General features: G+C 48.3%; 1 protein-coding gene across 1 annotated transcript; it reads right to left on the minus strand.

Annotated features, from left to right (window-relative positions):
• Window positions 1-6,421: 6,421 nt before the first annotated feature.
• Window positions 6,422-9,814, minus strand: SPMIP9 (sperm microtubule inner protein 9). Its single transcript, XM_028122348.1, has 3 exons — window positions 9,788-9,814; window positions 8,953-9,045; window positions 6,422-6,850 (listed from the first exon to the last, which is right to left on the minus strand). The coding sequence occupies exons 1-3, from the start codon at window positions 9,812-9,814 to the stop codon at window positions 6,422-6,424; spliced, it is 549 nt and encodes a 182-aa protein (XP_027978149.1).
• Between the last annotated feature and the right edge of the window lie 1,427 nt (window positions 9,815-11,241).

The following is an 11,241-nucleotide window of genomic DNA, read 5'->3' on the forward strand; positions in this document are numbered from 1 at the left end:
TACCCCCTTCATTCCTTCAACATTTATTGAGCCTCTACTGTGCGCCAGGTTCCAGGAGCAACAAAGAGAAATAAAAGACTCTCTGACACAAATTCAACCGTAACAATTTTAAAGACAATAACAATTAAAATGAAAAAGTTCTAGCAAGTATTGAGCTTCTCTGCCAGGACCGAGGTGTTGGGTCCGGTAATCCTTACAGCACCCCTCAGAGAGATGTAGGAATGACAGGACTTGGGAACTCGCAGGAATGGCAAACTTAGGGACAGGGGATGGTCCAGACAGGCTTTTCCAAGAAGACAGTAATTCAGCTGGGGTAAAGCAGAAGAAAGGGTTTTCTAGCGGACAGAAAGAAACAGCAAGTGCACAGGCCCGGAGGTGGGCAACGGGGAAGGCGTGGGGAGCCGTGCTCACGTGGAGGGCCAGAGAGCCAGGTTATGCAGGAGATGAGGAATATCACACTGCGTTCTGATCCCTGGGGCGGGGATATGGGGAGGACCTGCAGGGGGCGCTCCTGGATGCCGACAGAGCAAGGCGGCTGCGGCGGGGCCTGATGGAGGGCCACCTCGGAGAGAGATCTCTGAGGCGGGCTTTCTGGACTTCAGTGGCTCTTGCCCAGACCCAGCTCAGGGTCACCTTGAGGCCTCTCTGTGGGACTGGGTGGCCAGCGTCTCAAGTGCAGCGTGTTGGGGTCTCCACTCATCCTCGTGGCTGGAGCCAGTCCCTGCCTGTGCTCAGCTCCAAGAGGCCCAGGCCCCAGCTAGCCTTCCTGCTGTGTCCCTTGGCTCCCATGGAGCCGTCCAGACTTGGCTCTGTGACCCATTTCAGATCTTAAGCACGACCAGTCGCAGCCATTGTGAGTCTGTGATGGGGGCTATGACTTCCTGAACACCTCGGATTCAGAATCCAGAGGGAGCTCTGAATCTGCCCATCTTCTTGGTTGGGCCATTGTTCCTCCCAAAGGGGTGGTTAACGCAGGAAACTTGGACATTAGGGAGCAAGACAGCTATCACATTAAAGGGCTTTCCATCATTTATGTAGAATAAAAACGGCATGCAACATTCTAAAAATGACTGAACCATTGGGGTTAGCATCAGATAAATCTGGGATTCCCATTCTGGCTTTGCCACGTGTGGCTTCGGGCGGGCACTTAACTTCCCCGACCCTCTGTTTCTTCATCGGTGTGTGAGGACAAAATAATGCATGTGATGTGTGCAGCACAGAGCCTGGCATAGGATGAGTGCTCTATAAAGGGTGGCTATTGTTAGGAATGTTTTCACCTCAACTAAATCATTTTGTGGAAGTAACTATGTGTTAAATCTGTCAGCTGAGGGGGCCCTGGGTGGCTCAGTCCTTAGGCATCTGCCTTCCACTCGGGTCATGATCCCAGGGTCCTGGGATCGAGCCCCGCGTCGGGCTCCCTGCTCGGCGGGAAAGCCTGCTTCTTCCCTCTTCCACTCCCCCTGCTTGTGTTCCCTCACTCGCTGTGTCTCTCTCTGTCAAATAAATGAATAAATAAATAAATAAATAAAATCTTTAAAAAAACAAAACTGTCAGCTGATCCACATGACCCAGCACTGGAAAAAATGTTATTTAAAAGTAGTGAACTTTCGGGTGCCTGGGTGGCTCAGTTGGTTGAGCGACTGCATTCGGCTCGGGTCATGGTCCTGGAGTCCTGGGATCGAGTCCCGCGTCGGGCTCCCTGCTCGGTGGAGAGCCTGCTTCTCCCTCTGCCTCTGCCTGCCTCTCTGCCTACTTGTGCTCTCTCTATCTCTGTCAAATAAATAAATAAAATCTTTTAAAAGAAATAAAAATAAATAAATAAATAAATAAAAGTAGTGAACTTTTGCTTATAGACACTTTTACACACATCGTAGAAGGTGTTATAAATAAAACAGATTCACTAAGAATTTTAACAGGTAAGGGAGAAGGGTAAGAAAGCATTTGACAAGCGATGAAGAGATAAGGATCATTTGTGAAATTATTTAACTTCACCAGGGACCAGAGACTATACTATCCAAATAACGGACTTTCTCTTTCTCTTTCTCTCTCCTCCCTCCCTCCTTCCTTCCTTCTTCCCTCCCTCCCTTTCCTTCCTTCCTTTCTCCCTTCCTTCCTTCCTCCCTCCCTCCTCCCTCCCTCCTTCTTTTCCTCCTTCCCTCCCTCCGTTTCCTTCCTTACTTCCTCCCTCCCTTCCTTCCTCCCTCCCTCCCTCCTTCTTTTCCTCCTTCCTTCCTCCTTCCCTCCCTCCCTTTCCTCCCTCCCTTTCCTCCCTTCCTTCCTCCCTTCCTCCTTCCCTCCCTCTTTTCCTCCTTCCCTCCCTCCCTTTCCTTCCTTCCTTCCTTCCTTCCTCCTTCCCTCCCTCTCTCCCTCCCTTCCTTCCTCCCTCCCTCCCTCCTTCTTTTCCTCCTTCCTTCCTCCTTCCCTCCCTTCCTCCTCCCTTCCTTCCTTCCTTCCTTCCTTCCCTCCTTCCTTCCTTCTCTTTCTTTCTTACTGCGAGTAGGAAGGATGACAAAGGTAGTGTGAATTAGACATGCTTATAAATGGCTAGCAGTAATCTAAAGGGGTGCAGCTTTCTTTTTTCCTCCCTTCCTTTCTTCCTTTCCCTCCCTCTCTTCCACCTTTCCTTTCTGTTTTAATGTCTATGATGGGAAATTTCAAACACACACAAAAGTGGAGAGAGTAGGATAATGGACTTCCATGCACCCATCACCAGCTACAGCTTTTATTTTGTCACTGATCTTGTTTTACTTATTCCCTTGTTCTAATAACACTGTTTTGCTGCATCATTTTATTTAGTTAGTTAGTTATTAAAGATTTTATTTATTCATTTGGCAGAGAGAGAGAGAGCGCAGAAGCAGGGGGAGCAGCAGAGGGAGAGGGAGAAGCAGGCTCCCTGCTGAGCAGGGAACCCTATGCAGGACTCGATCCCAGGACCCCGGGATCATGACCTGAGCCACAGGCAGATGCTTAACCGACTGAGCCACCCAGGACCCTTTGCTACAGCATTTTAAAGTAAATTTCAGACATCATCTCTCCTGTAAGTATTTCAAAATGAAGTCTCTCTAACATAACCAAAATCCCATCATCACACCTAAGAAATGATTCCTTAATATTAAAGGTAATGCCTGTTTAGAAAGCGGGTTGGTGATACTCATTGAGAATATATCCATACACCTTGACACATAACTTTGCTTCTTTTTCTCCCTATTATAGAAAAAAAGTTTATTCTGTAGCCTAATTTGCAAGAGAAAAATACATAATTGGAAACAACTTGAATGTCTAACAATAGTAATTATGGTAGGTTCATGCAAGGATATTTATAAAGTTTGAGGTGAGTGGCAATGCTTATACTTAATGCCACAAAGATGGAGCAGGATTTGAAATTACATATTGAGTATGAGATCTGTAAAAATGCCTATAAAAGTTCTCCCTGAACACTGACTGTATCTCAGATGCTGTGGGAAGAGTGTTTACTCAAAAGGTAGGAGCGTTATTAGTGCTTCTACTAATGAGGACATTGCTGTTCAGAGACATGGAATAACTTTCTAGAGTACCCCTCAGCTGCTAAGATGTAAACTGAGGCATGGGTGGAACCCCAGATTTGTCTGGCTCAACAGCCCAAGGATCTAACCATTGTCTGGCAGCCTGGGCATCAAAGTGTTAACAGGAGCTGTCTCTTGACTGAGCAGTGGGATTGAGGTGATTTCTTTTCCTTCTTCACACCTTCTTCACTTTGCAACATTTTCTACTGAAGGTATTCATTTTATGTTAGAACAAAATATGTTCAGATTACATATTTTAAATTGTATATTTAAAAGACAGAACATGTTTGGAACATGTCCTAGATAAAGGGCTAACATGGACATGTGAAAAAAACCTCCTATAAACCGGTAAGAAGAAAGATAATTCAGGGCAAAAGATGTGACTCAGGGGCGCCTGGGTGGCTCAGTCGTTGAGCGTCTGCCTTCAGCTCGGGTCGTGATCCCAGGGTCCTGGGATCGAGTCCCGGTTGGGCTCCCTGCTCCGCGGGAGGCCTGCTTTTCCCTCTCCCACTCCTCCTGCTTGTGTTCCCTCTCCCGCTGTGTCTCTCTCTGTCAAACAAATAAATAAAATCTTTTTTTTTTAAGATTTTATTTATTTATTTGAGAGAGAGAGAATGAGAGATCGGGAGCACGAGAGGGAAGAGGGTCAGAGGGAGAAGCAGACTCCCCGCTGAGCAGGGAGCCCAATGTGAGACTCGATCCCGGGACTCCAGGATCATGACCTGAGCCGAAGGCAGTCGCTTAACCAACTGAGCCACCCAGGCACCCCAAATAAATAAAATCTTAAAAAAAAAAGGTGCAACTCAGAAACCCAATGGCTAATGAGATAAAATAGATCCTGTATCTCACTAGTGGCCAAGTAATTGCAAATTAAAGCCGAGATGAGATACCATATTCCATTCATGAAATTGGCAAAAATCAAAAAAAGATTGATTATATCTCTGCACTGGTGAGGAGATGGGAAGGAGGAAGGGGGCTGTTCGGGTGGGATCTATTAGCACCAAGCATTCACCCTACTTGACCCAGCACAAACCCAGCACTCGTAAGACTCTGTCTTACAGAAATAAAAGCATCATTTGTAAGGATATATGCTCATGAATTGTTATTGCTGCATAATTTGTAGGAAGGAAACTGGAAAAGCATGACTGCCCCCCAATAAGGAAATAGTTGAATAAATCAAGATCTATCAATTCAATGGAATACCAGGCAGCCATTAAAAATAATTAGACCTGTAAGTAATGACTTGCCAAGAGAAAAGGAAGACGCTGAGTACTGTGTAGAGAGCCTAATTACTCAGGTACAGTCTCCTTTCCAGCAGCACCACACACTTGGAAGCTTATTGGAAATGCAGAATCTTGCCCCCAGCCTAGACTAACCAACTCAGAATCTGCATTTTAACAAGATCCCCTAGGGAAGCACTGGTGTATAGGATGATTTCAATGGGAAAGCCTTCTCATGTACTGTGGCAAAAATAGATAGTCAACCATCCAAATAATCCTCTCTTTCTATTCTTCTAACTTCTCATTTTTTGCTGGGCACAGGGCCACCCACGACTAAGGTGAATTTCCCAGCCTTCCTTGTAGTTTGTTGGGACCATGTGCTGAGCTCTGGCCAAGAGGACGGAACTGGAAGCGAAGAAGAATCTATCTGTCTTGTGCCCCTAAAAGGGACTACACCTGTATCCCTCTGGGCGTTTCTTGCTTTCTGCTCCCAGGAAAATGTCAATAACTGAATGAGTCGTCACTCACTGTCTTAGCTTGGATTAGCATAACAAAATACCACAGGCCGGCGGGCTTCAACAACAGAAATTTATTTTCTCACAATTGTGGAGGTTGGAAGTCCACGATCAAGGTCTGGCAGGGTTTGGTCTCTGGTGAGGCTTCTCTTCCCGGCTTGCAGATGGCTGCCTTCCAGGCTGTGTCCTCACGTGGCTGTTCCTGTGTGTGTGTGTGTGTGTGTGTGTGTGTACATGCTGAGAGAGAGGGAGAGAAAGAACTCTCTTTCTCTTCCTCTATTTAGAAGACCATCAATCCTATCAGAACAGGGTCCCACCCTTATGACCTCATTGGACCCTAATTACCTCCTAAAGTCCCTGTCTCCAAATACAGTCACACTGGGGGTCAGGGCTTCAAGCTATGAATCTGGGGGGTGAGGGGGCCACAGTTTAGTCTATGGCAGCCACCTTGAACACAGAGATGGGAACCACAGCAGAGGCGCCCCACCGGACTCGGCCGCCTACCTCCGAAATGTTAGACTGGGAGAAACTAGGATGTTCAAGCCACTGCACCTCGGTTCCTAGTTCGGCAGCTCTACCTGTTTCCTAACCCACTCATACGCGGATATGGTTACAGAGGCTCCACTGAGCAAGAAGGAAAGTATAAAATGATGCCCTGGAAATGGGCTACGGGGTGGGCGTGGTGAGCAAACTAAGTGTCCTGAGGGAAGGTTACCCAACAGCATTTTACAGTCACCCTCAACGTTCAGACAACTATGGGAAACGAGATTTGTCCCATTTTGTAAGTAAATGCCTAAAACCAGAATCTTTCCAGCAGGACTCTTCGTTGTCATGCGACGTCACACACATTCCAGCCTCCACACACACCAGTTTTGCTCCCTCCCTTCCCCCCCCCCCCCCCCCCCGCGCCCTCCCCTCTTCCCCCCTGCCGTCCCTGCCCCTCCCCTCCGCAGGTGGTGCGTGGGTGCAGATGCTGTCCCGGGACAGGCCAGGGAACAAGGGAGAACAAACACCCTCAGTGCTGCTGGAACGGCTTCCCAGGGTTTTATTTTCAGTCCTCCTGTCGGTTCTCCAAGTGCCAAGGTCAGACTTCCTTGGGAGACGGAGGATGTCCGCAGCGCCCCTGAAGGCGCTCTCACCCTTCCTACTGGTAAAATGGCATCATGGGCCCCCATCGTTTCAAGATGGGGAACTTGACTTCATGGTGATACGGACAGAGGCAGCCAGGCAGTAGAAAGTAGCTCTTGCCCTCCTCGGGCACAGGCTGGACCTCGGGCTCCAGGAGGCACGGAAAGCCGGCGCTCTGGCGGACCTGGTTGGGGGGACCCTGGGCCGGGTACAGGGCGTGGGAAACGGGGTACACGGAAGGGCATATACTGGTGAACCTGCACTCCTCCTCCGCTGCGGCCACACGGTCCTGATCCTGCGGGGGAAAGAAGCCAGGCTGTCCCAGGTCTTTGGCGGTCATGTGGGGTTTTCTGAAGGCGGGGTATCCATCCTCTAGCCTGGGCTTGGAGCTGGGGACGACCCTATAAAATTCTTTGTCCTGGAGTTGGGCATCCAGCTTCGCTTGCTGTGGAAATAAGTCACACAGGAATGGACGGCTGAGACAGGTGAAAGGTGAAGCAAGCAAGCTTCCTTGGCCTCATCCAAGACAGAGCACACTTCTCTTTAGTTAAAAAACATTTAAATTGGTTTTTGAATGGTGATATATACGACCCAGGGAAATACTGAAATAGTAGAAAAGGGTTTCTAGTGAAAAGTCAGTGTCTTTCCCACCCCTCCTCCTCCCTTGGAGCCCATCTCCAGAGGCAACCACCGAGGTAAGTGGTTTTTCTATCTCTCTAGATATAGCTTATGTTTGCATAAACATATAATGAATTTTACACCGCCTGGCTTGTACGCAACTGATGCACATTGTAATCCCACTCTGCATTTTGCTTCCGTTAAATACTATATCCCAGAAATTGTTCCATCTTTGTTTGCACGGATTTTCTTATTTTTAGTGGATCTACCTGGAGATAGAAAAGGATTTCTTGAACAAGATTTAAAAAGGACAAATGATAAAGGGAAAGACTGTACATCCAACTATATTAAAGTAAAAATTTCTTTTCACTGAAAGGGAGTGAAAAGATAGACCACAGCCTGTGAAGAGTGTTGCCATTTCTATAACTGACAAATGAAACATGTCTAGAGTATTTACAAAACTCCTACAAATCAAGAAGAAAAAGACAAGCATCCCAATAAAAACATGGGCAAGGGGCACCTGGGTGGCTCAGTCATTGAGCGTCTGCCTTCGGCTCAGGTCGTGACCCCAGGGTTCTGGGATCGAGCCCTGCATCGGGCTCCCTGCTCCACGGGAAGCCTGCTTCTCCCTCTCCCACTCCCCCTGCTTGTGTTCTGTCTCTTGCTGTCTCTCTCTCTCTCTGTGTCAAATAAATTAATAAAATCTTAAAAAATAAAATTAAAAAAATAAAAAATAAAAACACGGGCAAAAGACATGACAGCCATCTCGCAGAATAATAAATATCCATAAACATATGAAAAGATGCTGAATCTCATTAATAAGCAGTGAAATGAAAATTACGAACACAAGAAGATATTCTTTCAAACCCACCAAATTAGCCAAAATTGGAAAGTCTTTAATACCAAGTTGATGGCAAGGTTGGAGAGCCACAGAACGGATTGTCCCCTGCTCCAGTGATGCAGCCACTTTGGCCAATAGCAATGTTCCCTGGGACAAGCAATTCCCCGCCTGGGCCGGGGACTCCTGCGCCTTAGGCTGTGTAATCCGCACTGCAGCATAGGACAATAGGAGTAGCAGACAAGTAAAAACCCAGATGTCCAACAGCAGAGGGGACAAATATATGGTGGCGTATTCATGCAATGTAATACAACACAGCAGAAAATGAATAATATATCATAAGTAACGTAATGTTTGGCACGAAGTAAAAGTCACAGAGTACAAATATCCGATGTATAACCGAGCTCAAAAAGGCAAACCTCAACAGTTTGTTCACAGGGATATATATAGAGGAAAACTATTTTTTTTAAAGACCCCCAAGGGAATGATTAACCCAAAATTCAGAAGAGTGGCTCCTCTGGAGGTGGGAGGAGGGGTGGGAGCAGGGAGGGGTCCCCTGGGGGCTCTAGGGTACTTCTAATGTGCTATGTTTTCACTCAGCCGGCTGGTAACGAGTACACTGGTGTTTGTTTTGTCAATGTTATTTATTTATTTTTTTTTTTAAGATTTTTTTTTATTTATTTATTGAGAGAGAGAGAGAATGGTAGAGAGAGAGCATGAGAGGGAAGAAGGTCAGAGGGAGAAGCAGACTCCCCGCTGAGCAGGGAGCCCGATGCGGGACTCGATCCTGGGACTCCAGGATCATGACCTGAGCCGAAGGCAGTCGCTCAACCAACTGAGCCACCCAGGCGCCCCTGTCAATGTTATTTAAACTGTGAGTGTATATCGTTTACACTCTCATGTGCATGACTTAGGGCTGATGTACGTTTTAAAATGTACACGCAAAGCACACACATAAAAGACTTCTTTAGCTCTCCCAGTATCAGATACTGTTCTAAATAAGTGCCCCCAATATCCACACAAAATAAAGATGAAGTAAAGATGATTTCAGTGGGCCACTGAACAGAAGACAAGACCGAATAACTTCTTACCTCTTGTGGTGTGACTCTGGAGTATTTGTGCTTCCCATAGTGTTGATAGGCAACCATGTAGGAGCTTTTGTATATGTCTAAATCCACAGGGGCCTGAAGGGCAAGGGAGATTACAAACAAGAGCCCTCGTCTTGACATTCTTCCACCTAAAGGCATTCGACGGCTTCTCATGGCCCATAGGACCAAGACCAACTTTTGGGCCTGGCACTCAGAGCCCCCATGATCTGGCTTCTACTGACCTTTGCCATCTGGCCCCGCTTGACTCCCCTCCATGCCTTCTGCACTCCAGCCTCACTACACTCCACTTTTCGCAGATGCACATGCTCTTATCTCCTGCTGGAAATGCTCGTGGTACTCCTCACGGACTGACAAACTCCTACATATCCTCCAAAACCCAGATTAAATTTCTCCCCCCAAACATCTATCCCACCCTTCTATTCACCTCCCCCAAATTAAACTCTTTCTCCTCTGTTTTCACAGCACATTTTGCGTCCCTCATTACAGCACTTAGCATGGTAATTGTAATTGATTTAATGAAGTATACTAGATTAGGACCTAATCTTTGGCATCTCTGCAGGCTCGAAGCCCAGCACAGGGCCTGACACACCGCGGGTGCCTATTAAATGCATGCTGAATAAATAAGTGAGCCCCCAGAAAACCATAAATCATTACTTTCCTCTGCCTATTACACACACACACACACACACACACACACACACACGTACACACATCATTCCAGAATGACAACCAGAGGGAGCCCAAGGTGCCTAGGCCTGTCTGCTAAAGCTGCTCAACCTTGAGGTGGTCACAGGCGACAGAAACCCACAACACTCACCTGTCTGGGGTACACCACACCTGCCATAGCAGACAACCTACACACAGACAAGTTGGTTATAGCCCTGCTTCCGCCCCAGGCCGGGGGAAACACCCGTTGTCCCCAAAGCCGTGTGCCAAGCCAGCAAGTCCTCTTAGACTTCCCCTGCACGTTACTCAATCATCCAGGGGTTGATGGCAGCAGCAAGGATCAATGGGCAGGTGGACAGGGGTCCTGGGACGAAGGGGCAGGAGCAGGTCCCAGAAGGAATCAGAGTTGATGAGAACATCAGATTCACCTCTCAAGCGGGGCAGGTAGTGTGCTGGTAAATCTTTAATAACCACCTTTTTCTGGCAAATAAATAAGCAGTGGTTGGGAGCATTTACCAGTTTCTATGGTGTAAATGCTCACACCACGGCCCATTTCAGGCTATCGACATAATGTCACTAATGTGGAGTTGCAAAGATGTACACGGAATGGGCTCCCAGAGCCAGGATGAGCTGACTCCAACACTCGGGTCCCACTGAACCAGGGCTCTGAGCTGCCCTGAAGAAGGAGGCTGCAGGCCTAGGACTTAGGGACGCCCTGATCCAGAAGCACCAACCATGTTTTCTAGTGGGGTTGGGGGTATCCAGGGTGAAGAAAGCTGTGAGGCTCTGCTTTCCCAGCTGAACAATAGCAGCAGATACGTCCAATCCTGCCCCTCACTCCCCAGCCCTGAAGTCCTAGTGGGGAGCCTCACAGCTGGGCGCTGGGGAGCAATCTGAGCTCCCAGTTCGTGACTGGTTCTCCACTCCATTCCCGCGGAACACCGGCCTGAGCCTCACTACAGTCGGTGCACTGTGGCTGAGCACAGCAGTTGCCAGACCTCAAATAGTCCTATGTCCCCTCGGTTTTGTGCGTGTACAGCTCCCCTCCTGGGGCCGGGGGCCAGCCTCAGTGCAAACAGTCCCTACCCCTCCTTCTGCCAAGAGGATGACGATGCTCCTGCCCTTCCCGCTCCAGGTGCCCCGCTGCGTGAAGAGTCCCACCACTTTGTCGCACTGCCGCACCTGTCCTTGAGATACGTAATGCAGGCTGCTTTGGTCACAGTCCCTGGTCATTGTGATGGTGACTGGCTCACCTCTCGTGTGGCAGTGCCCAGGTCCCTGGCCCACCACCCTCTCACGCAAGCCGCTGGCTTCCAGGACGCCTGAGCCAACAGGAACCCCGGCAGCGGCATTGGAAGGTGCGGGGAGGCGGGGGCTTGCCAATACTCTACGGAATTGGACATTTCCAGGAGAGGGCGGTAAACAGAACCCCACATGGATTTTGACATCAGACCGCAGGCTACTCGATCCACTGCACACCGGAGCCCCTCCAGGCTTCTGTTGCCTGAAAGGCTGGCTTGTCCTTCCTCTGTCTGTCAGAATTTCGCCCTCTGTCACACCCTTGAGGACATTTCAAAAATGAAAAATAAAATAAGTGCTGACGAG

This window comes from Eumetopias jubatus, unplaced genomic scaffold (genome assembly GCF_037043125.1).
Source record: "Eumetopias jubatus isolate StellerSeaLion01/CBP00866 unplaced genomic scaffold, mEumJub1_p1.0 scaffold_9, whole genome shotgun sequence".
Lineage (NCBI taxonomy): Eukaryota > Metazoa > Chordata > Mammalia > Carnivora > Otariidae > Eumetopias > Eumetopias jubatus.

Bases quoted from the DNA above. Each gene is read 5' to 3' on its own strand.
- SPMIP9 (XM_028122348.1), bottom strand. From the start codon at position 9,814: ATGGCAGGTGTGGTGTACCCCAGACAG. The intron at 9,046-9,787 runs GTGAGTGTTGTG...CTTGCCCTTCAG, and splicing joins GTGTGGTGTACCCCAGACAG to GCCCCTGTGGATTTAGACAT. The intron at 6,851-8,952 runs GTAAGAAGTTAT...TTATTTCCACAG, and splicing joins CCAGAGTCACACCACAAGAG to CAAGCGAAGCTGGATGCCCA.